Source organism: Carassius gibelio, chromosome A12, assembly GCF_023724105.1.
Source record: "Carassius gibelio isolate Cgi1373 ecotype wild population from Czech Republic chromosome A12, carGib1.2-hapl.c, whole genome shotgun sequence".
Taxonomy (NCBI): Eukaryota; Metazoa; Chordata; class Actinopteri; order Cypriniformes; family Cyprinidae; genus Carassius; species Carassius gibelio.
This window is the reverse complement of record NC_068382.1, coordinates 7835187-7860883: the sequence shown is the minus strand read 5'-3', so window position 1 is coordinate 7860883 and position 25697 is coordinate 7835187. Positions and strand designations below refer to the sequence as shown.

General features: G+C 37.9%; 1 protein-coding gene across 6 annotated transcripts; it reads right to left on the bottom strand.

Annotated features, from left to right (window-relative positions):
• Positions 1-635: 635 nt before the first annotated feature.
• mapta (microtubule-associated protein tau a) lies at positions 636-24971 on the bottom strand. Of its 6 annotated transcripts, XM_052611011.1 has the most exons (15): positions 24834-24971; positions 24405-24611; positions 16396-16473; positions 15924-15989; positions 15139-15159; positions 12489-12523; positions 12211-12345; positions 11271-11340; positions 10899-11158; positions 10270-10362; positions 8640-8732; positions 4872-4953; positions 4643-4749; positions 4067-4211; positions 2746-2894 (listed from the first exon to the last, which is right to left on the bottom strand). In XM_052611011.1, exons 2-15 carry the CDS (start codon positions 24589-24591, stop codon positions 2890-2892), a joined length of 1377 nt encoding a protein of 458 aa, XP_052466971.1. In that variant the 5' UTR covers positions 24592-24611; positions 24834-24971; the 3' UTR covers positions 2746-2889. The 6 variants fall into 6 exon arrangements, with proteins under 6 accessions (XP_052466972.1, XP_052466974.1, XP_052466970.1 ...); XM_052611015.1 differs by lacking the exon at positions 16396-16473; XM_052611012.1 differs by lacking the exons at positions 4067-4211; positions 12211-12345 and having other exon boundaries at positions 636-2894; positions 24834-24967.
• Between the last annotated feature and the right edge of the window lie 726 nt (positions 24972-25697).

The following is a 25697-nucleotide window of genomic DNA, read 5'->3' as shown; positions in this document are numbered from 1 at the left end:
TGTACCATAAAGACTGTACCATCTGCGACAGCTGAGGAAATTCAGGGTCTCACCAGCAATTCTGAAAACTTTCTATTCAGGGGCTATAGAAAGTTTATTGACTAGTTTACTTTCATGCACATTATTTTGCGTTCTATATTTAATTCTACAATATACATCTTTTTTATATTTTATTCTTATATTTTTATTGTTTACTTTTATTTGATTCTTACATAGCTATAGTTATGTATATTTTCATCTGTGTTGTTTTCTTTAATAACTGCACTTAAAAATTCAGTAACCTTTTCCAATTTGATGGATAAACATCATTTTCTTACCCTCAAGTTGTTTCAATCCTGTACAAGTCTCTTTCTTTAGCTGACCACACGCACACAAAATAATTTTTGTTATATGTTGGTAACCTAACAATTGCTAATAGCCAGTAGTATTTTTCCATTCTATTGAAGTCTATAGATCTGTCGGCAACTGTGTGGTTGCCAGCATACCAACATTCTTCAAATTATCTTCTTTTATATACAGCAGAAAGAAACTCCTACATGTCTGGAACTTGAGGGCGAGTAAATTAAGATTTTTGGGTGAACTATCCTCTTTCTTCAGTCAGTTCTTTCTTCTGAAGTATAAAAAGTGTCAGGACAATTGGTTAATATCCTTTATTTCCAAATTCACGTGAACATCAACAAGAATCATTGTAAACCAGTTATTAATAAAACACACAAACAATATTGACAACCACAGTTCCCAAGCTAAAATTTACAACTGCAAAAATGGTGTGTGGAGTCAATGACAACAGGATCGCAAAACTGCACCCAGAACTATGTTACAGGTGTGCTACAGAGTGAGACATTTAAACCCTAGGAACGACTGACTTTCCTTCCCTCTTTACGTCCGATTAACACAGTTCCCCCCTCAACACAACATTACAAACATAACAAACAGTATTTTCCTCTGTCTAAACTCTCACAACCTTCCGTAGTCAGAAAATGTTCAGAAACATGTTGCCAATCCATGTATAAACTCAGCATGCATATTAAAATGTTGCAGGCATGGTTTCTGAACTTATCTGTTTTTTTTTTATTTTTATTATTTAAATCTCCTCATATAAACATACAGTCAAAAACATACAGTAAGCATACATTAAAATATAATGGTAGATACACGTCTCCATCTCCAACACAAAGAAACAGGGGCTGCCATCTGAGTAGTGCTCTTTTTCACTACTATCTACAAAGATTCCTAATTAGCACATCAGCCATTACGGGATATACGCATGTAGGCTTGTAAGAGGTGAACGCAGTATCTCGAGCTGCTTACATGAAATGCATGCAAGGAGCAAAGATAGTGTGAAGTGGTTCAAAGCTTATTAAACATTCTGCGATAGTGCAGTGCAGGAGAGAGAATTTAAGCCATATGATTGGCTGAGTTCATTACATCATCATTCAGGAAAACAGAATACCTTGACATAAGATTTTACAGCTATAGTAGTGGAAGCGGATGATGTGGTCAGATCAAAGTTTAACAGCATGCTTGTGCTTGAGTGATGCTTTTCGTGAAGAATACAATACACAATATTGTAAAAGTAGTAGGCCAATTTATAATAAAGTGTGTGTCTAAAGAAGAACAGTTTGGCAATGCATCTCATTAATTCTTTCTCAACTAGAGCTAGATGTTGAGAATGAGAGGAACTGTTGGCAGTATTATGGAGAAAGTTTACAGGTGCATAGGTTTCCACAAGATATTTCAAAGAATGACCAGATTTCTCACATGTAACCTGTCATTAATAAAACAATAACACTTTACAATAACGCTAGTCAATGTATAATAAAAAAAAAGCCATTTTTAACAGCAATTTTTAATACTGGTCAATTTATTTCCTATTGCTGTTAACAAAAAAATGCTATAATGCATTAGTATATGTAGAAATGAACATTTATCGAGATTAATAAATGCTGTAAAAGTATTATCTGTTGTTATTTCATGAACAAATTGAACCTCATTGTAGTGTCACCAATAAAACTGTACAAAACAGAAAATGTTCATCTTGGTTAAAATACGTAGCTGCAGTTGGAAGATAATTTTGTTTTATGTTTATGTAAAAAAAAATAAAAGTGCAAGTTCAATGTTTTGATAATTGTCAATTTCGGGAACAAGCAAAAAAAAAAAGGAGAGGCATTTTCAATGAAGCACTGACATAATTCAAATCAATATTTTAAGACTGTAGGCACACAGAAAAAAAGTGTTTTCATAACATTTAACCTGATTTAAAAATGAGAACAGTCCTATCTGAAAGTGAAAATGGGTTCGGTATGAACTGTCCTAAATCCACTAGTAACCGAAAAATAGCATGTCTAAGGAAAAATATAATGGTCAATAAAAGCCATACAAATACATTAAATTAATTTAGTGCTACTAAATATAGTCAAGGGAGGGTGGTTGGAGGAAATTTCCAATTATTTAATTCCAACTGAGGGCATTGGCTTAAAGTGAAGGGCAAGTGAACAGGCAAATTCCTACATAATTCACAGTTCAAACAGCTTCATTGGCCTTTAATGAATCTTAAGTATTACAAAGTCGAACAGTGAGTGCTAAAAGTTACTTGGCGTTGTTTTCTGGGCCACAAAATGACTTTCAGAGAGAGGTTAGAATACCATCAGGTATGTGGTCGGGAGGGGGCGGGGTTTGGTGGCAGTATGGTCCAATCACAAGCCCTGCTTGGCCAGCGATGCAGACACCTGGTCAGCGAGGGTGGAAAGCTGCGGGGGGTCTGCCATGTTGATACTGCCAGAAGAAGAGACGGTGCTCAGGCCATGTGGTGACTCCTCTAGAGACACGATTTCTGCACCATGGTCGGTTCGCGCTTTGGCCTGCTCACGAAACGTCAGTTTGTGTGACTCAATCTGGGAAAAGGAAATATATATGAACTAATGACTGCAAGTGAAACCTCTGAGGTCAAATGGACAGCATCCAGCGTTGGTTTATGTTGACCCAGAGCAGACCTGAGATTCTTGGATGGAGATTAAACTGAATTCAGGACTGTAAAGATGATATTCCCATAAACGTCTAGGAGAATTGAGTTTCTAATACTCGTGATCCCGAATGAATATATCTGGTTTAAGAGCCAGAATATTTGTTGAGAACCCTTAAAATGTTGAATAATAATATGCGCAAATGACTAATGGATAAAAAAGTAATCAAATGATCAAACAATAAAAAATGGGTAAGATGTGTTAAAAGGGACAAAGCAGCAGACAAAGAAAAAAATATTTTTGATATACACTGCTATATAAAAATGAATACTATTTAAACTAAAAAAATAAATGTTTTATTTATATTTTTTTTAAATCAGTATTTCTTTAAATTGTTTTGTCAGTTGCTTTTTTTTTGTACTGTCAATTTCCTATCACTCTGTGCCAGAAGATGGCACCATAGATGCATTTCACAAGATATTTGTTTCAATTATATGCAATATGCAAAAGAAAAATTTTCATTCATTTATATGAAATATTTTATTATGGTTGGTCACTTAATTATCTACCACTTTGCAAATTAATTCAATAATTTCTTATTTGCATATGTATATATTAAATTATCATCAGCATCATTTTATTTTATTTATTCAGGGCAAGACACTAAAGGCAAAACCATAGTTTAATTTGACTCGTCTTCTTTTAGGCTAGTGTAAAAAAAAAAATCCAAAATACACATTCAAGTTTATTTTATTATAATCTTTTTGCATCTGTAGATATCAATTATAATAAATACATTTTAAAGGCTGTTTTCTCAAAATATTTTTTTTTATTCCTGCACTGAGCCAGAAATCTCTACTTGCATTCACCATACTTTAAGAGGTTTATTCCTGTCCATATTCTGTAGGTTTTTACAGAGGTGTTTGTTGATTTATAACTTGCCTGACATATTTACTTTTTTTTTCATCAAAACAAAAGTATGGTGATGATATCTATTAATTTAAACAATAGTTTTACCCTCTTCACCAGTAGAGTCTCAAAATATATAAAGTACAACTGCTGGTTAATTTGAGGTGAATATCTCCCCCACACTGAATACTTACTGGAGTCCTCAATCTTTATTTGGGGGTTGCTGAGGAGGACGGGCTCTGGGGACATACTGGCAGATGAGAGGGTGGGGGTATCAGAGGGGTCTGGGGTGAGGAAGCCCTCATCTTGGGGCGTATCTGCCCCTTTCCCCTTCTCTCTCTAGAAACGTAGCCCAGGGTGGCCAGTGGGTGGTGAAATGAACACCATGGTCAACCAAAACAGAAAGAAACAAAATGATATGGGTTCAACAAAAAGGAAAATGATGGTAACACAAAATTAAAGATGACGTATGTAATGCTTACATTTTTTAAAATCCTGTTTAATATGCACACATTCATTCTGAAGTTTACGGAGTCCAAAGAAAGGACGATGAGATGAGATTTTAAAGAAGTTAAATTAGTTCAGGGATTTATTTAAACCCGATCTTCTTAGGAACTAAATGATTCAAACCCAGAGATCAGCTGAGACAGATTTACACAGACATCTGGTTGTAAAATAATAAGGATTTATGAACGTTCTTATTTGACTTCAGGGTAGAGAGTGAATAACTGGAGTATCATATCCCATGAGCGGAGGACATGTGGTCTTACCCTCCTGCTGCCTCCTCCAGGTGTGTGTTTAATGTTGTCCATAGATCCGATCTTTGACTGAGCCTTGAATTCAAGCTTCTCAGACCTGATCTCAATGTTTCCTCCACCTTGAACATGCAAGTAAAATTCCTCGTGATTTCACCACATTAAACACATGATTATTTACATGCACTCAAAACGTTAAGTAAGTCCAAGGTTTGTCAAATCCAAGGTGGACGTGCAGGATTACCTGGTTTGTGGCGAATGTTGTCTTTCGATCCACACTTTGACTGCACATTGGTCAGGTCAATCTTTTTGTGGAGGATTTGCACCTTTTCAAAACAAAACAAAATAAGGGTTTTATTATTCTTCCAGGTAATTCCAGGTGGTTTAAAACTATCCGAACACACTTCCACAGATTTTCACAAGAAAAACAACAAAACTGTACCACTGTATTTTCGGGACCAATTCTCAGTATTAGTTAGTTGTTTATTAGCATGCAAGTTACTAGCATATTGCGGTTTATTAGTGGCCTACTAATAAAGCACATATTGATACTGTGTTTTACATCCACGCCATACCTAAACTGAACAACTACCTTACTAACTATTAATGAACAGAAAAGTAGGAGTTTAGTCGGCAAAAGTTGTAGTTAATAGTTAAATATCATTGAAAATTGGTCCCCAAATTAAAGTGTGAAAGTATAACTGGTTAGAAAACTTTTCATTCCCTTGAATACAAAACACCCTCTTGGTGGTTTAGTCATCTCTGAGAATATCATCTTTTAACATTTATTTTTTATTGTATTTATAGAGTTGTAATATACCTTAAATGATCATGAACCACAACCCCTTTATTTATTTTAGGTGATTATCTGTCTACTAGACCAGGGGTTCCCAAACTTTTCAGACTGCGACCCCCAATATTAGATTGCTGACGATCTGCGACACCCATTGTGCTCACATATTAGATGGGAAAAAAATTACAGAGGGATTTATGGATATCTACTTTTGTTATCCTGTAAATCAGAATATAATATCAATAGCATTAAAAAAAAGATTTTCGCCATGTTTTTAGTAATAAAATGTTATATAAATCAGGTTAGGAATAATATATTTACAAATACCTGTGTAAATGTCTTCATAATATAACTAGTTACAAGACTGGAAAGTTTGGTGTATATAGGTGCTACTAAAGTGGAGATTTCGTACTTGGAGTATGAGAGAAAGGTCATTTTGAGAAAACAGGCTTTAAAGATTTATCATCAGCCAATGAGATTGCTCATTCAGCCCTTTTACTTTCGCGATTGGTTGCTGATAAGAAGGAAATGACCATATTTGGATCTGACAGCATTGTACAGTGAAGAGAGAGCTTTCCAGCCGTGCCTGTGGTGAAAGAGAGCAGACAGAGATCGCGGATCGGCAGGATGATTTACAACGCTAGCTTTTGTTGAATTTACGCGAAATCTACAGACGCAAACAGACAAAGTGTAATAAAATAAAGACCTAAATGTGTATTTCGGACTTTTTTTTCACCATCTCGCATTAACATATAAAAAAAATTAAAACATAAAAATAAAAAATAAAGTTTCATCTCGCGCTGGGTCGCGACCCCCACTTTGGGAACTACTGTACTAGACTATAGATTGAGGATACAACATGAGAACAGTATAACTGTTTACATCCCTGCTCCCAAAAATAGAACCAATGACCTCATAGCCACAGCTGTTGTTGTTTTAATTTTTCTGTATAAAAAGGCCTCAGTGTCTTCAGGGTGAGGTCAGCTCTGAGCTCTAGCCAACTGCTCACCACAGAGGAGCACTGGGCTGACCAGAGCATTACAACAAGACCCCTGTGTGCTACAGAGTCGACGTCCTTCAAGAGCAGAGAAGAGCAACTCATCTCGAGTCTATAAGTATCTCTATTGTGCTTTAGTGAGTGTACTGATTGTCCTTAAAGGGATACTCCAACCCAAAATGAAAATTTTGTCATTAGTAACCCCTATGTCGTCTCAAACCCGTAAAAGCTTTGTTAGTCTCCTGAACACAATTTAAGATGTTTTGGATGAAAACTGGGAGGCTTGTGACTGTCCTATTAACTGCCAAGTAAATTATATGGTTGAGGTCCAGAAAAAATGAATGTATGAAAGACATTTTCAGAATAGTCCATCTGCCATCAGTGATTCAACCATAACGTTACGAAGTGACGAGAATACTTTTTGTATTCTGCTGCACAGATTCTTTGCCTTCGTTCAAATCAAAGCATTAATACACATAGAAAACACATCCTTGTGTCACAGCTGACAAAGAATAGCATAAGCAGTTTGCGTTTTTAGGGTATATTCTCCAAAATGATGCTACGGTTATGGGGAGAAACAGAGGAGACAAATTGTTGAATAAAGTCAGTATTTTGGTTTTCTTCGCATACAAAAAGTATTGTCATTGCCTCATAATGTTACGGTTGAACCACTGATGGCAGATGGATTATTCTGACAGTGTCTTTCATATATTTCTGGACCTTGACAGTGTAATTTACTTGGCAGTCTATGGGACAGTCAAAAGCCTCCCGGTTTTCATCCAAAATATCTTAAATTGTGTTCTGAAGATGAACGAAGCTTTTACGGGTTTGGAACGACATGGGGGTAAGTGATTAAAGACAAAATTTTCATTTTAGTGAGGAGTTACCCTTTAATGACAGGCCGGTTGGGATTACGGGTTAGGATTTTAGTGGTGGTCTGGTCATTTATTTTTGTAAGGACAAAGGTATAGTTTTAGGAGGTTTGGTGGGGGGATATGAAAAGCTAACAGATTGCTAACTGAGTCAAAACACTTAAATCACAATTTTTATAAATTTATGAGCATCTTGTATTCATTTAATTTTGAACACTTATTTCCTGTATTTTTTACATTTAGATTAAGTGAGCAATAGAAGAAGTTAAGCTTTAAAAACATTAATATTTTAATAAATAACACTGCTACATGTAATCTTTAACAAATCTCAAAAATAATATCCATCAGTCATTATGATGTTATAATGCCAAAATTCACTTTTAGCATTTAAAATGACAAAAGCGATTTATAGGTTATTGGCCATAATCATTGGCTTATTAGTATCAGGCAGAACTGTAATATGTGCATCCCTACTATAAAGTAGCCCTTTTATGCCATTTTTAAGGTTCCTACTATTGTTTTGTTATAGGTGTACATGCATGCATGCAAAAAAAAAACAAACACTTTTGTTTTCTCAAAATATGCATTCAATATCACCTCATTTCCCAATGATTCTCAAACAATTTGTTAGAAGCAGTTCTTAGATTCAGTCTCTCTAAACCGCTCATTTCCATGAGTCTACTCTGCTCTGATTGGTCAGATGGCCCGGTCAGGACCGTGTACAGCGCATCGTAAACGATTCACTCTTTCTCATAGTTCCTTATTTTGAACACTTGATGGAAACATCTATTATTTATCTCATTTACTGGTTGTGTCTTAGTGTGATTTAACTGGGCACTGAGCTCATCTTTTAAGAGCAAGCGTTTTGTGAATCCCGCATTAAATCTTCCAAGATTATAGAAGCAGTCGTCAGTAAAATGATGGGAACACAAAAAGCTTGGGGTTGTTCTGAGGTACAGTGGAAAAAATTTATATTGACCAGATTTTTTGCAAGCTAATCTTTCGGAAGTGAAAATTAAATGAGTTTACTTTCACAGCATAAGACACAGTGTCTTCTCAACGTGATGTCAAGCTACAGTTTTGAAGGTGGGTCAAGTTGTTCACAGAACAAATGTGTTACCCCTGACATGTGGGATCCGAATGCTGACGACTCTTTAGGCTGTCCAGAGTCGATTCTTTCTTTTTGGAGATGATAACTTTATTTATCGTGCATTTTCAGTTTACATTATCATACTACATCACACAGTGCATGAAAGGCAATATCCGAAATGGCATAATAGGGGCACTTTAAAGTCTCTATTAGTATGATTTTTGGTTAAAACGCCAACAAACGGGCCCCTGTTTACTCACTTTTCCACCTCCGGGTACATGTTTCATATTATCTTTGGAACCACACCTAGACTGCACATTACTTAAGTCCAACTTCTGATCGAGAATTTGAATCTGAAAGAGTACACAGTTTGGGGAAGAGGAGTTATCTGTATTTTTAGCTTGGGACCAGAGAGGAACCTAGAGAGCCACCAGATGAAACTAACATAGTTCATCATTAGGAAAGGCTTTTTGGACCATGAAAGTGCAGATGTTTTTGACCTTGGGAGGGTGGATGGAATGGGGTGTCCAAATTGCTAATCCCAATATTTCCACAAATGGTCATAACTTTAGGAAGAACCAAGACTGAAGGTGTTGAGTTCAACCCAGAGTTACTCACATTGCCACCTCCAGGTACATGTTTGACATTCTCTTTGGAGAAATATTTTGACTGGACATAACTAAAGTCCAACTTCTGATCCAGTATTTATACCTGGAAAATCAAGTTGGGAAGAGCAGGAGTTAGCTTTCCAAGTATCTTAGAGATAAAAAGAGCTACCAATGAGAAAGAGCCATGAGTATGTGAATGGTATAGCACAAACATGAATTTACTTTCATGAATTTGAGTTTTTTTGTCTCCCACTCACACTTGAATTAGGTTTCAGTGTTCAACAGTTGACTCAACAATTGTAAAAATCCTCTTTTACAGTTCAGTGTCAATCCAAAAGTGTAAACAGTCAGTGATTGTGTAACAGACACAACTACTACACTGAATGATAGCTTTGCCGTTTTTTGTTTTTGTTTTTTGTTACAAGGTTTCCACAAATGGTCATAACTTCAGGAAGAACCAAGACAGAGGGTGTTGAGTTCATCCCATAGTCACTCACATTGCCACCTCCCGGTACATGTTTCAAATTGTCTTTGGAGCCACACTTTGACTGGACATTACTGAAGTCCACCTTCTGATCAAGAATTTTTACCTGAAAGAGTGCAGAGGTCAAGGAAAAGAGGGATTACCTTTTGGCTGAAGCCATATCAGAAACGTTCAGATTTTTACTAATAACATCTGAAGTATACCTTATTTATAACTTCATGAGGAACATCTAAGGAACATTTCAATTCAGTAAAGTATGGCTGGGAGTTTTACTCTGACTCCCATAATAATGGCAAATTTAGGAGTGAACTGGGTCTCCTGTTTACCCCATAGTAACTTACTACACTGCCACCTCTGGGTGTTGAATATTGCTTTGAAGCCACACTTCACATCGGACATTACTAAAGTCTAACTTCTGATCAAAAATGCGCTCCTGTTTAACATAAACATTTGGAAGCTTTCATTAACAAAAAGGGCAAATTGGTAAAAAAAAAAAAAAAAAAAAAAAAATCCCCAACACTCATGAAGCATAAAGACATAAAGCATTAAAAAAACAATAGACTTTGGAACGTCGAACATTTTACGTTGTTTGGACAACTGGATATTTCCCATTCTTGGGACATTCAACCATTACAATACCTAGAGATAATAGATTAGTCAATTCTCACTGAACATTTGGCAAACAGTGAGAGTTTACTGATAATGTTGGGATAGCCAATGACAAATACAGTATAAAATGTAATAAAATAAGTAATAAATAATAAAATGTATGTGTTGGTTCATTCTAGAGTTACTCACATTTCCACCTCCTGGTACATGCCTGAGGTTTGCTTTGGAGCCACACTTAGACTGAACATTACTGAAATCCACCTTCTGATCAAGAATTTGTACCTGTGTAAGAAAGAACATAGGAAGAGTTAAAAACTATTGCGACTAGTAAACTATTCTCTAGAGTGTTATTTGAATAAAAAACAGGTTTTCATTAGACTTTTACCATAATGAACTCATAATATGATCAATAGGTCATGGTAACACATGTTTGTAACAAAAAATAAATAAAACATAATAATAATAATTTTAAATGTCAAATTTCAGAGTCAGTTTAATATAATTTTAGCTGAAATAGCTTTTTCAGCCAATCTGATTATACTTAAAAAACATAAGTTCAGTTGCTGCCTTTAAGTTGTTTATTTTATTTTATTTTTTTAATAATTGTTATCAGGGGCGTCAGACTGGGGGTAAAACCAGTACTGATTACCAGGGCCCTAAAGAAAGAGAGGGCCCTTTGAAAAAATTAGATTTAATTTTAGGGGGGGGGGGGGGGGGTGACCGGGATCTTGTACTTCAAAATACAAATTAGATTTTAGTTGGATCTCAAACCTAACTGGCAACAGAACACTAAAGTAAATCAACTGGAGATGAATTACCCGGCCGCCTCCAGGCTGGTGCTTCAAGTTGTCAGTGGAGCCGACTTTGGAGCGTATGTTCTTCAGATCAGGGAGGGGGGCAGCGGCCGAAAGGGAAGTGGGTGAGCGGTTCTTCGGAGACTTAGGGGTCGAGCGAATCACTGCGACCTTCTTGATTTCATTTCCTGTGCTTGGAGACCTGCCTCCCGCAGCGTTGCTGGCAGGGGATTTGAGAATCCCGGGGCTGCTGTGCCCACTGGTCTCTGGGGTCTTTGGAGAGTCTGGGAAACAGTATAGAGTTATAAAGATGGCAATAATCTCATAATCAAACTTTCCATTCTTCAAAAAGATATACAAGATTCATTCCTAAAAACCCCTTTGAAAGAAACTCACCTTTTCCGTTTTTGGCAACTGCAGACATGGCAGGAATCTTTGAACCGGCAGCATGAGGTCTACTGCTAGCCTAGAGATATACAGGAATGAATAGACAGAAAGAAATAGAAACAGAAATACATTAAGAATTCTATTCTATGAAATTATAAATAACAAAACAACTGCTAATGTCTATATGTATCCACTTATATCTCCTAAGCACATTCTCCCCTCAGTTTTGCCATAATTTCCACCATAACCCACACATTTCAGTTAGTGTAAATTCAGTTTAACAAGAACAAGCTGACGAGAGCTTGAAAAACATTAAAGTAGATAAGAGGTGAATATAATCTCCAACCAAGCTGTTATTTTCTAAAATTGTGCAAAAGCTGTAAAAATATTATTTATGGACACAAATGCTATGTAAACTTAGCCTTAAGACAGAGAAGCTTGCCATTTTTATCACAAAAAATTTAATATCCAAGACCAGACTGTCATTTCTACTATAAAGATGCAAATCAAAATATATATCGTGATGCATGTACAGCCACTGTTGGACACTGTTGGACAAAATCACTCATATTTGAAGAAGCATTTATAATCAAATGACATGTTTGCACGTTCAAACATACAGTTAGTTGAAGGCACATTCAGTAATTATTAACCAATCCACTGGAAACACAATCAAGTTATCCAATACAGTTATTCTAAAATCACACCAACTGTTTTCATTTGTCAGTGTTGATGATATATCCTAAATCTAAAAAAAACTTTAGATTTAACTAACAACAAAGACAGAATTTTATGTGAATGAGATGTTGATCAGTTAGTAGGAGGAGATAAAATGATGCTGTTAATCACACCAGACAGTGTGTGTGCTGGCAGTAAAACAGGCGCAAAGTTAACCCATTCTCCACCGCAGCAGCAGGACACGGGGTCCGACGCCAGCAGCTGTACTCACTCTTGGCATGGATTCTTTGGGACCAGAACTGGTGGCAGGTACTGATGGAGATCTACAAGAGGAAGTCAGGGCCTTTTTCGGGATGGAGGAAGGTGTTTTATGGAAAGAGGGTCTCACTTTACTGTTTTTAGGGGTCTTTACATAAAAAGCAAAACCATAGTGAATGAAAACTCCATGGAGAACAAATAGCGTCAGAAAGCAAAATAAAAGGGAAAAAGTTCTACAGTTAAAGTGGAAGAGAACTGAAAGATGATGCAAAAATAGCTATTAGCACTCACCCTCTTCTCTGCATCACCATTGGTCTTGGACTGAGCTGTGAAGAACCACAAAAATGCACCAATATGATTACAATCAGTATATCAGAAATAGTGTTAATAAGCCTAGTGATCTGCATAAACTAAATCATTACTAAACATCACAAATAACACTAGAGACTCAACTCACAATCAATTTCAACACGCTTTGACACAATAGCACATACAATTACTGGATAAAATAGTTAGTCTAAAAATGTGAAAACATTTTCATAAATTATTTTAAGTATTGAATCAAATTGTTTTTGTTTATAATAAACATTTCTCTCACCTGGCCTGCCATATCGATTTAAAAGTTCATCATAATGCATTCTGATACTGCCTTGTCCATGAAGAAAATCTAAATAAGAGCTCTACAGTATTGCAGATAAGCTTCTTTACAGACTGTTGACAGAAAGGTTCCTTGGAGAACCAAAAATTGTTCTTCTATTACATCGTTTTGAACCCACCCCCATTGGAAACGTCATATATTCTTTATTATTTTTAAGACTGTAGACCTTTTCTAAACTGACTACAGGTTGCTACATTTATTCCTACAGCTTCATCTCTTTTTCTTAACTTCAGTATGTTTACTGGATGTTAATTCTATTGTTTCTAAGCAACTATTTGAGAAACATAAGCTGTAAATGAAAGTGAGGGGATCTGTTAAAGCAGTGCTGCACCAGATGGTGTTGTGAACACATGCAAGTACTGTAGCTCATTCATGCACACAGACATGCCAAACTGAACTCATTGAAACACGGCCAGCAAACATGGATTTCATCAATCGGCGCAAAACAAGCTGCAAGGCCACCGGAGGGAACAAAAGAATGACAGAGTGAGACCGAGTGCCCGAAAAAGGACGACATGAGGCAAACAACTGTAGGACAACAGATCGTTCTCCTCAGCACGCTGTTCATTTTGTAGGATGTTCGTTATAGACAGAAATTGGTGCATGGCTAAGCGGCTCTGTAAAACATAGGTGGAGGCAAACCAAGGAAGAGACACTGCATTGGGATTCTGTGAGCTTAACTGCACAGACCTTTGAACTGAGCCACCGGCACCAGGGATTTTCTTGCCGGGGAGACGTGGACACCTTTTGAAGAGCCAATTGTACTTGTAGAGGAAGGAGGGGCTTCTGTCTTTTTGGTCTCTGCATCTTTGGCGGGAACTATAACGTTGTGATTACCCCCTGAAAACGCAGCATCAACTTTCTCCTGCACTTTGCCCATTGCTTCCATGGGTTCATGAGGTAGAGTTTTTGTAAAACTATGTTCTTTGGTTTCAGAAGGTGTATATTCAGTGAGAGTTGTCTGAGCCCGGCTGGCCCATGCCGGAAGATTTTCTTCTTTGACATGGCTCTCATTGCTGTAAAAAGACATTTCTTCCTCTTCCTGAAGGGTCTCGCTGTAAGGAGCCGTGGCTTCTACAATCCTCTCCCCAACAGATGTCAGGTCTTCCAGGGCAGAGCTGCGGACCAGGAAAGTCACAGGTGGCTCATTCTCCAAAGAGAGGCTCCTGGTGCGGTCTGGACTGACGGATGTCCTTCGATGATGGGAATGGGACGGTCGTCCAGACCAGCTGCTTCTGAGGAGGTCTTGGTCTTGCTCTAGTATTCTCTGGTGGTCTACACAGCTCCAGTCCGAGTGTTGATCAGAACCATCTGGTGAAAACCCTGCTGCTAAAGCTGGAAACAAAGCTGCTTTTGCCTTTCACTAATGCACGTCCCATTCACCGTGAACAGACAGTGGTCAGAAGATTTATAGAATGCAATGACAACATCTATATCACTTCTCCAAAGGAAACTGTCACATGATAAGGAGGGAACAAAAACACTTGTGGTGACAACTGTAGTGTGAAGACAACGAGCAAACATAACTGGTTTGCTGGCCTTTGCTAACATCCAAAATAAACAGTGGTGATGAAACTGGACTTCACACTGAATACAGAAATATGAGCTGATAGGTGCAATTAAAGAGCAAGATTGTTTTTTTTTATTTTTACAACAATTTTATGTTATTTACAATTAAATAAAAATGGATTATTAAGTGCAAGAGTGTTTTATGGTAACTGAAATATATGTTTATGTCATGTATTTGTGATTGTATTAAATTGAAACTTTTTTTTTAAATTGCAACATTTTATTATAAACTTATATTTAAAATACATTAACTGTAATATGAAATTAGTTAATATTTTATTTTAATTTAATATTTATATGTGGGTCAAGAAATCAAAATAAATGCACTTTAACAAAATGTAAATGTAAAATTTGTGGCCCTAAAAAAAGATTTTTTTTTGTTTGTTTGTTCTGATGATGATTTGCCATTATTACAGAATTAATTACTGGAGTCTGTTCTTTAAAAGCACCTAGTTTCTACTGATTATTAAAATATAATGGACATATCTTTGTGAATTCACAAAATCAAATAACCAGTACAAATAAAGATCAGTGAGGTGGAGTACTATCAGAAGAACAAAACAGAAAATAAACTTTTATATGTAAAAATACATATTTGTATAAAAAAAAAAAAAGGAAAAACATCTACAAAATAATAATTCATGTAGCATAATGGCTATTCTACAAAGCATGACACTAATGTGGTAGTTGTGTAAAAGTAAAAAAGGGTTTTACCTGCGGCTGCCATTCCTCCAGCTTATTAATGATCATGATATGTAGCAAACAGAGAGAGAAACATAAAATACAACATTAGAGAACTACATAGCATATTTTCTGGCAATTCCAGCTACAGAGATGCACTATAAACACTATAACCTAGAGTAAAATCTGATAATCAATATACTACACTTCATTTTGAAATCACAAAAGAAACAAATGCTTGCAATTGAAGCACTGTGACCTATGAGAGAAAAGCTTTGACTGAGATCCTATTTAGCACAAAGCATTAATTCCAGACTTGGCATAACATCACACCTACCCTGGCAAAAGCAATTGAGCTCTCTGAGATCTCTGTGACTAATCACATGGGAACTAATCTGGGAATGGCGCTGGAGTCTCCCTTGAGTTTATTTTGATTTAAAACCCTGAAACCTGTCAGCATGCCTCAGCAGTGATGTCAAAATTAAACGGTGTGCTTGCAGACATACATATTACCTTACACTTTAAAAATCACCCCAGTGTAAGCGCAACATAAAAAGTATTTCAAAGCAAGAAATGGGAATTTGAAACAACTGCATCCAAGCTGAAATTCTTGTTATTAGTAGGCCCACTTCAAACAGAAGCAAATGGATCCTGCAGGCTTAAAATATGCAAAAAATCAGTAAAGAAAATGCTATAGAAAATTAGAAGCATTAGGATGTAAGGCACAAAGCATCCACATCATTAAAGGCACAAAAGGGCAGTCAAGCAAAGCATGTCAGTCAAAAGAGGCAGCAGTTGATGGAGCAGAAGGTCCGTACCGCCCGCCACTTCCACAGCAGACTGGGACTGATCTCTCTCTTCCTGTCTTGAATCTTGGGGGCTCTCTACAAAACAATCATTTGAACAGTCATTACACACCAAACTCCTTAAATAGTCCTGGTTTACTTGTGAAAGTGAAGCTGCTGTTAAATGTCTAAAAGCAAGCCAGAAATGGAAGGTTTTAGCTTCACAGCGCAGCTGCATTTAGACTTTAGCTGACTTCAAAAGTGCCCTGCTGAAATTAAATAACTGGATGATTAACTTGCATGAACACTATAACAGACGGGTGGGAAAAAATGCACATCCAAACAACCAGAAACAAAGCTAATCCAGTCTTGAAACTCTGTATATTTAACAAGGCAAAGTTAGTAAAAAGCATTGTATTGCATGAAAAAAAAGGGCAGCTTGTAGGGGAAAGCGAAGACAAACTGCATTTCATAACATCTGTATTATAAGTGCAGCAATGCATACCACACTGCTTCTCCTCAGCAGAGGAGATGCATTCAGCATTACTGAGCTCAACATCCACCCGTTCTTCTGAAAACTCTGCTGTGAGAGAGAACGTTGGTTGAAAAACACACACAAAAGGCACAACTTGTAGTCATCTGTTGTTTGGGACAATCAGTATTCATAGATACATTTTTAAAGTCTCAGATCACTTTATACATATAACTTAAGACATTTGCTTTTTTGAAAAGTATTATGATTTCAAATGGCAAGAAATTAATGTAAAACTACTGGAGCAAACTGTCACACTGTACAGTGAACTCTATGCAACCTCATCAATATTTCCCTGTAACTGGATCCCTGAACTCGGTAGGGAAAACACAAATTAATTCAGTTATTGTAAGGACACATTTAAATTTAAAAATACACTGCTAATTTTACTGTCAAATAAAATATAAGGAAGTGATGCCAGCTGAATGAACTGGCAACCAATTTAAGCAACAACCTGCAGTGCTAGAAAGTAACTCTTTGATTGAAGTAAGAAACATTAAGTACATTTAGGTTTACAAACAGTGCATGTGTGAGGTGAATGTTGAGCCAGAGTAAGTGGTACTGCACATGTGTTGAGCTCATCCGACCGTGCTTGTTCATGGTTGAGTATATTCTGAAAACTTTGCGACATGTAACGCTGAATGTTAAGTTTACCTGGGCCTTCAGTCTCCTGATTACTAATTATCACCAGTTTTCACCAATTACTCCAGCACCACAAAAAAAAAAGGATTTGCCACACACACACACACTTTGTCTGGTCTCATCTATGGCTAAGACTGCATCCGTTCTGATTGTTACTTACCTGAAGATTACTTACCTCCATGATCCTATCCTTGTTCTTGTATCTAGCCTCCAATCCTCTTCTCCTATCAGTCTCCTGTGATCCTCCTACAAGACAACGTGTTCATCATCTCTCAGTAAATAATATTGGGTGTATTGCAACTCACCATTCCTCTCAGGACCCAGGCTCAGACTCAGGCATATGTTTGATTCAAGTGAATTAATATCAGGCATATGTTTGATTCAAGTGAATTAATAAAGTGTTTCTGGATTGTTTGAAAACTTACCGGTCTCTCCATTATGTTTTTTCCTGACAGAAGACCAGACAGAAGACAGGAATCGGCACTTCACAACCCTAACCATTTCAAGAATTGGTGAATTTTGGTTTGCCAGTCTTTTTCTCACCCACTGCCACACCATTCACTGCACCAAGCACTTCTTCTCCACCTACCATTGTCGCCCAGTACAATGGCCAACCTGCTACCCTACTCTGGTTTGGCGGAGGAGTGCAACGAATTTCTTCTACAATGTTTTCTGGCCCTCGAGATGTATTCACATTAATTCCCTACTGAGAGAGCTAAAAATCATGTTCATAATCTCCCTATTAACATGGATAAAGCTACAGAGGGCAGGCATAATATGGTGGAAAAATGACCGTGTAATACAGACATAAAACATGCAAAGTTTTTGTTAACACAGCTGAAGCTACTTTTATTGGGAATCAACTTTATCACTTGAAGCAAGGAAAAATGTCCATTAATGATTATGACCTGAAGCTTCGTACCCTAGCAGCAGCAAGTGGCTGGAAGGAGAGCTCTTTTATCACCGCTTACCTTCAGGGATTGTAGCCTCAACTCCAGCTGTGCAGACATCTGGTGTAGAGTGGGTCCACTTCACTTACATGTAGGAATCCTCTACCAAGAGAAAATTCACTTGCTGGTTCTGGAGAATTCTACCGCTGGTGTCATCCTGGGGCGACTGTGGTTAATACAACATCATCGAGAGCTCCCTAGGGAAACTGGTGAGATTAAGAAATGAAGCAAGCAATGTTTTCCTACATTACCCATTCCACTCAAGAAGGAACCACGATCAGTAATTGTCTACTCCACCTCCACCAAGACACCCATGAATTAACAATCTGTTGGTATCCCTGACTGTTAGTCCCAGTTCAAAGACGTCTGCTGTCCCTAGTGAACTTACCAGTTACCACCACACGGGCCATGGGACTGTGCTGTTGATCTCCCTCCAGGTGAATCAGTACCCAGCGGAAAATTTATACTTTAACACTACCTGAACAAGAAGCCATGGAATACATTCGGAAGGCTTTACAACAAGGATACATCAGACCACCTACTTCTCCTGCTACTTCTAGCTTCTTTGTGGCAAAAAAATAAGGAGGCTTGAGGCCCTATATAGATTATTGTGCCCTGAACAAGATCACAGTCAAATTCAGGTATCCCCTTCCTCTCATCCCATCTGCATTGGAACATCTAAGGGGAGCCAAGATCCTCACCTAATTGGACCTCAGCAGCGCATACAACCTCATCTGGATATACAAGGGGGATGAATGGAAGACGGCCTTCATGAACACTATTAGCCACTCTGAATATTGCATTATGCTGTAGATGCCCCCTCCTCGTTTCAGGATTTTATGCACTAGGTGCTCTGGGAGTATGTTTTGGTCTACATCCATGACATCATGATATACTCCCGGAGACTGATCTTTCTCTTCCTGTCTTGAATCTTGGAGTATGGCCGAACATTAACAGCACATTGCGAAGGTCCCTCAAGGCTGAAAAGTGCCAGTTACAACAATCAGAGATCTAGTTCCTAGGGTACATTGTCAACCAAAATGGTATCTCAATGAATGAGAGTAAAGTGGAAGCTATTCGTAACTGCCCCACTCACAAGATTGTCAAAGATCTCCAAAGATTCCTCAGATTCGCCAATTTCTATTGTCGCTTCATCCACAACTACATTTCCATTACCCTTCCTCTCATGTCCCTGATCAGTGGTAACCCCAAGTCTCTATCCTGGCCCCAAGAGACCGCATTCAACACCCTGAAGGAAGTATTTTGTGATGCACAGTTTATGCTTCAACTACTGAAGTAGAAACAGTGCTTTTTCAGCAGCAAGGGAATCCTCCCAGACTCCATCTATTCGCTTTTTTTTTGCCAAAAATTCATCCAAGCAGAAAGAAAATACGACATTGGTAACCAAGACCTGCTAGCCATTAAGTTGGCTTTAGAAGAATGAAGGCACTGACTTGAGGGAGCTCACCATCAGTTCACAGTGTGGACTCACAATAAGAACCTCCAATACCTCAGTGATTCCAAATGACTTAACCCTCGTCAAGCTCATTGGCCATTATTCTTAGCCAGACTTGATTTCAACATTGCATACCCTCCTGATTCCAAGAATGGCAAGGCTTAGGCACTCTCTTTCATTCACTCCTCTGATGATTCTTCCGAACAACCTGAGCAGATCCTATGCCCAAAAGCATTCATAAACCCCATCCAGTGGACACCTCTAAGGAAAACCAAGCCAGTGCCTCAGAGAGTACATGCATCTTTGTGATTGTGGACAAATTCTCCAAGTCATGCAGACTCATTCCACTCAATGAGTTGCCCACAGCTATGGAAGCCGGCAAACCTTTCTAACCATGTTTACAGATACTTCAGTATACCCGAAGACATCATGGTTATCATGGTCATCACTAGTTACAATTTATTTTTAAAAGTTATTACTTGAATTATCCAGTTTATCTCAAGCAACACTTAGTGCTTTATAATTCGCTATACAGCCTGCGACACAATGATAAGATCTTTTTTCTTGTTCCTAGAGTTAAAAGACAGGTAGGGAAATATGCATTTTGTTTTAAGGCTCCGTATGATTCAGAGTTTCGAAGGGCTCTCGGGGAACATCTTCAGAACAATTGTCTTTGTTTCTAGTTTTGTTTGTTTGACCATGGACTTGAATTCATTGGTCATGTGTTTACTATCTCTCATTTTTATGTCCTCATTTTTATTTATTTATTATTATTATTAGTATCATCATCAATGTTCTTGTTTGTGTTCCTCTTAGTCCTTGATCTTGTGCAATGCTAGTAATGTGGTTGTTTTTTTGTCAAGTCACTTGTGGGGTTCGTGCTGCGTGGGGTTGAGCATTGTGAGCTGGAATGTGTGTGTTGTTGTGTTTTGTTGTGCTGTTTCTGACCGTGATATTTGCTCTGCTGATTTGGTTCATTTTGCTTTGATGTACTGGAGGATCCCCTCGAATACGAGATGTTTCATCTCAAGGGGATAATCCTCGCAAAAAAGATATGTTAATAAATAAATAAATGTCCAACAGATTACTTCAATTTATGTCCAGAGTGTGGAGAGCATTCATGAAATTCCTAAAATTGACAGTCAGTCTGTCTTCAGGATACCGTCTTCAACTTAATGGACAGAATGGAAGGTAATGGAAATTGGATGCTTCCTTCGAACCATCTGCCATAACCACCTCCTGGAGCCAGTATCTCTCCTGGAAATTCTCTGCATCAGCAAACTACAGGTCTTACCCCATTCCAGTGCATACTAAGATACTATAAACCACCAATGTTCCCATGGTCTGGGGACCCTTCTGATGTAAAATCGGTGAGTCAATGGTTCTGGGAGAGTGAGAGGGTCTGGGACTCATCACCTACAAGGAGCCATCTGGAGGCAAAATGACCTTGTTGACATCCGTAGATCCATAGCTCCCAACTATCAACCCAGAAAAAAGGTATGGATTTCAACCAGGAACCAGGTTTGCCTACAATGCAAGAAGCTGTGTCCCAGGTGCATTGGCCCCATTGAGATCATCAAGGAGATCATCTACTATCCTTCAAATTAAAACTCCCTGATCACTACTGCATTCACCCAGTATTCTATGTTTCACAACTCAAACCCTATCACTCACCGGTATCCCTTTCTTCCACAGAGCCTGGTGATGGTGATGTACATCCTTTACTATCAGTCAAAGAGGATTGAGCAGTCTTCACGGTACAAAGAATCTTAGACTCCTGGCACTGAGGTGCTATACTGGAATATCTAGAAGATTGAGAGGGCTATGGTAAAGAGGAACACTCATGGGTCCCAAGAAGGGATATACTGAACCCTGATCAACTCCCCACTTTCCATAATGCTCATCCTGGGAAACCTGTTACTTGCAACAGAGGTCGTTCACCTCGACACCAGGGTAATCTGCCCTCAGGAGCGTTCTATGGAGAGGGGGGTATTGTCAGGGAATCACCAGGCTCCACCCTTACCCAATATCAGTGCTCACAATCTCTCGATTACTAATTATTACCAGCTGCCACTGATCACCCAAGCACCATACAAAAGGACTTTACACACACACACACACACGCACTTTGTCTGGTTTGTCTATGGCTAAGACTGCATCAGTTTGGATTGTTACTTACTTCAAGATTACTTACCTCCATTATTCTATCCTTGTCCTGGTATTTGGTCTCCAACTCCTCCTTTAAGTCTCCTGGTGATCCTCCTTTAAGACAATAGGAAAGTATTCAGTATCTCTCAATGACTGTCTAATGGTGTTTGTAAGGCTACTCACCATTCCTCTCACAAATTTCACCTGCTCTGCCATCATATGTTTGATTGAAGTCATTTAAGAGTGTTTCTGGATTGTTTGAAAACTTACCTGTCTGCCCAGTGTGCATTTCCCTGACACATGTATGAACAGGACCTTTCAAAAAAAACCCGGGAAATTAGTTTAAGAAATTCCTAAATGAAAAGTTAACTAGTAAAATTACCATTCTCTCAGAAATTATGAAATTACTCTGCACTGTTTACAGTAAAAGACGTTTCACACATTTGTTTTTGTTCCACTGTGCTGCTTTTTAACTGTTTAACTGGGGCAGATGTATAAAATGGCTCAGAAATTAAAAACAATATATAATGACTTACATTAGTATATCTGTATATCTTGTTAAGCTTTTGCTTGTGTGAAAGCATTCACACTAATGTTTAATACTGTGTTTTTATAAAGCCACTAACATACTAGCTTTACTATCTATAACATACTCACTCTCTGCTGTGCCATTGCAGTATCTGCCATTTATAAGTGGCAGATGCTCTGAGTAATGTTTCCTCCTTGTGTGAGGCAATACAGGAAGAGCGTAAGGGGAGAAATTGTGCACTAGTGAAGGCTGTAAACTAGGGAAATGTAAGCTACGCACTAAAGAATGCAGGGGGTCACAGAAGAAAAAAAGGGAGTGTTATGGTCCCACTTTAAGGCATGTGAATACATACAACAAAACAGAAGACTCTGTGGCAAGCTGGCACCTTTACAAAAGACTGTCAGTCAATACCATCACTATGTTTGTTCCTTTCCATAGACATCTCTGGAGTTCAACGATTGGCTGTAGTTTTAAACAATCAACTACATTTAGAAAACTCTTGAGTTCTCAAAAAAAAAAAAAAAAAAAAAAAAACAGGATTTTTTATTATGCATTTTAAGGAATGGTCTCAGTTTAATACTGAGAATGAAAGTCAAAGCTGATAAAAACATCACAATAATACACATAATACAACTAACTGACTGATTGATTGATTGAAGTCAAAAGCTGAGTGTTTTGTAAGAAACAAATCCATCAAGATGTTGTTACTTTCACTTCTGATAAAATTAATAATAATCCATAATAACACCTCCTCCAGTGAAAAAGTCCATACTCTGTTATTCTCTCACACCAAAATTGACCGACGTATTTTGGCTTGTAAAGTGTTCTTGATCTGTGAATATTTCTCTTCAGATTCAGACAGGATTACTTTTTACCTGGAGAAAGCAATATTATGGATAGAGGACTTGTATTTTAGCCAGAAACAACAGTTTGAAGTAAAAAATGCTCTTAATGATGGATTTGTTTAGTACAAACACAAGATGTTATTTGATGGACTGGAGTCGTATGGATAACTTGTGTGATTACTTGTAGATTATACTTGTAGTGATGTTTTTATCAGCTGTTTGGACTGTCATTCTGACAGCACTTATTCACTGCAGATGATCCATTGGTAAGCAAGTGATGTAATGCTAAATTTATCCAAATCTGTTCTGATGAAAAATCTACATATTGACAGACCTGAGGGTGAGTACATTTTCAGCAATTTTTTAAATTATTTTTGGGTGAGCTATTGCTTTGAGAAACTAGAATCTATGCTGGAATGATGGAAGCCATCACAGTAAAGAATGGGAAAAAAGCAAAGTTTAATTGGTGTGATTCAGCTACTGAACAAGACAACTGTTTATTCTTTTGGTTGAACAGTGAATGAAGGGGTTTCAAAGTCACTTAATGTCCATTGACTGTGCCTTCTCATGCCTTTCCTTGCACATTGTCGCCTTATATTTTCTGTAACTCAGCTGAAAACCAATTTTATTGCTGTGTGCTTTTCAAAAGCCTAATGTCTGCAAGCAGAGAACACAAACCCTTATACACATGAAGAAGAAAGCAGGGTGTACGATGGTGTTGAATTAGTACCAGAGAACATCGCGACCCACAAGCCTGGATCACAGCACGACACAGCTGCAAAGCCTGGATTGAGAGTCCAGTCAAGCACAGCCTTGTGGTTTATGTAAAGGAATTAAAACACAAGGCTGTATCAAAGTGTTGCTGCCACTGCGGCCACATCCATCACTAAAATATGTATAAATATCATACATCCTATAATGTCTTTGATCATTTGATACATTTATTTTCTCATGACAGGAGGAAACACACATTAGTGGTCGTGGGGAAGTCATGGCCTAGTTGTTAGAGAGTTTGTCTCATAACCATAAGGTTGTGGGTTCAAGTCTTGGGCCAGCAATACAATGACTGAATTCTCCCAACTGCTCCCCGATGAAAACTAGAAATATACTACCCATTAAGTTTTACTTTCATTAAGTTACAACCACTTTTATGTACTTCGTATTCCTGTAGCTCAATTGGTAGAGCATTGTGCTATCAAGCGCAAGGTTGGGGAACACATGATGTCTTTCAAGGACAATTAAATTTATCCTTCAACTACATGTGAATGCTGTCATGACACACACACACCCTGTTCAGACTGCAGAGCTTGTTTAATAGATTTAACTAATCAGTTAGGCTGTTCAGTACGTAGGCTATTTATTTTGACCGGCTGTCACACAACCAACCTGTTTTTCCACAGAAGCAAGCTCACCTTTCATTGGACAGTCCCCTGGTCTCACGAGCCCCACCGCAATTCCATTCTCCTTATGGAACTGATTGCCATGGTGATGATCATTGATGGTCATTCCAGAAAGGGAGGTTGCCATGGTATCGCTAGAGTTGTAGTGAGCCATGTGGTTATTGGGCGAGGAGTTTAATAAATCGTGCTGCTGGTCCATAGAAAGTCCAAAGGAGGAAACTGGAGGGTAAAGATAAGAGATAAAAGAGTAAGAAGGGTATAAAAAGAAAGAAAGAAGGGAAAATAAAAGGAATAAGCTAGTGGATGCACTAGAGAAAAGCAGTTCAAAATGCTTTTGCCTGGATCTGATTCCTTGGGGCAAAAATGGCTTTTCAGTGCTGACAGAAGAATAAAAATCCACAATACATTAGCAGAAACCTCAGAAACAACTGTCAGACCAACCATATGACTTGAGTGAGTCAACAGTAGAGGCGTCCACCAACTTTTCGAGAGACAGCGTGGGTTGAATCAATATCCAATTGTCAGGATCTGTCTCTTCCGAAGACTTCACACAGGGCTGTCACAAGCTCAATGTAAACAGAGCCTGAGTGCCGGTGTGAACCTGGATATTTATACGGCCAAACATGCCGGTCTAGCTTAAGGTTACTGCTATGTGGCCTAAAATAGGGCAGTCAAGCCAGTGTGTCCCTATGCACCTCCTGCAAGCCTTTCTGTAGCCACTTTATTTAAGCCATTGTATCGCACAACGCAACAGTGCACTTGCAAAACTGCTTTGGTATTTTCATATTTACAAGATAAAAGACCCCGTTATGACAACATAATGTAATTTACATCCTAATTGTCAAATCACAGAAAACATCCCTTTTTTTTTCATCAACTGCAATTGCTGTTTCTAAATGGGACACTCCTGCTCCAGAGCTACGAGGTGTTAAGAAATCCAAATATGCGCTAATGACTGCATAATTAGTAATACTATGATAATAGATGATATTGAAAATCCATCCCATTAGTGACACTTAGTTATTAGGATATTTAAGATGGTAAACAGAAGCTGAACTGTCCTCGCTTGATGTGTGATAACCTAAGATTTTGAACAAGTTTTGGGAGAACCATCTATACACAGTGAGAAAGTTTCATGGATTATTTTGTTTCATCATCTGAGGTTTGAAGTGTCAAACATTGATGTCAAACATTGATTGGGGTAGCAGAATATTATTGTATATACATGATTCAGAGAGAGAAGAAATAAGCCTAAAGGCCCGTTAGCAACAAGAATGATAACTATAAAGAAACTATAACTATATT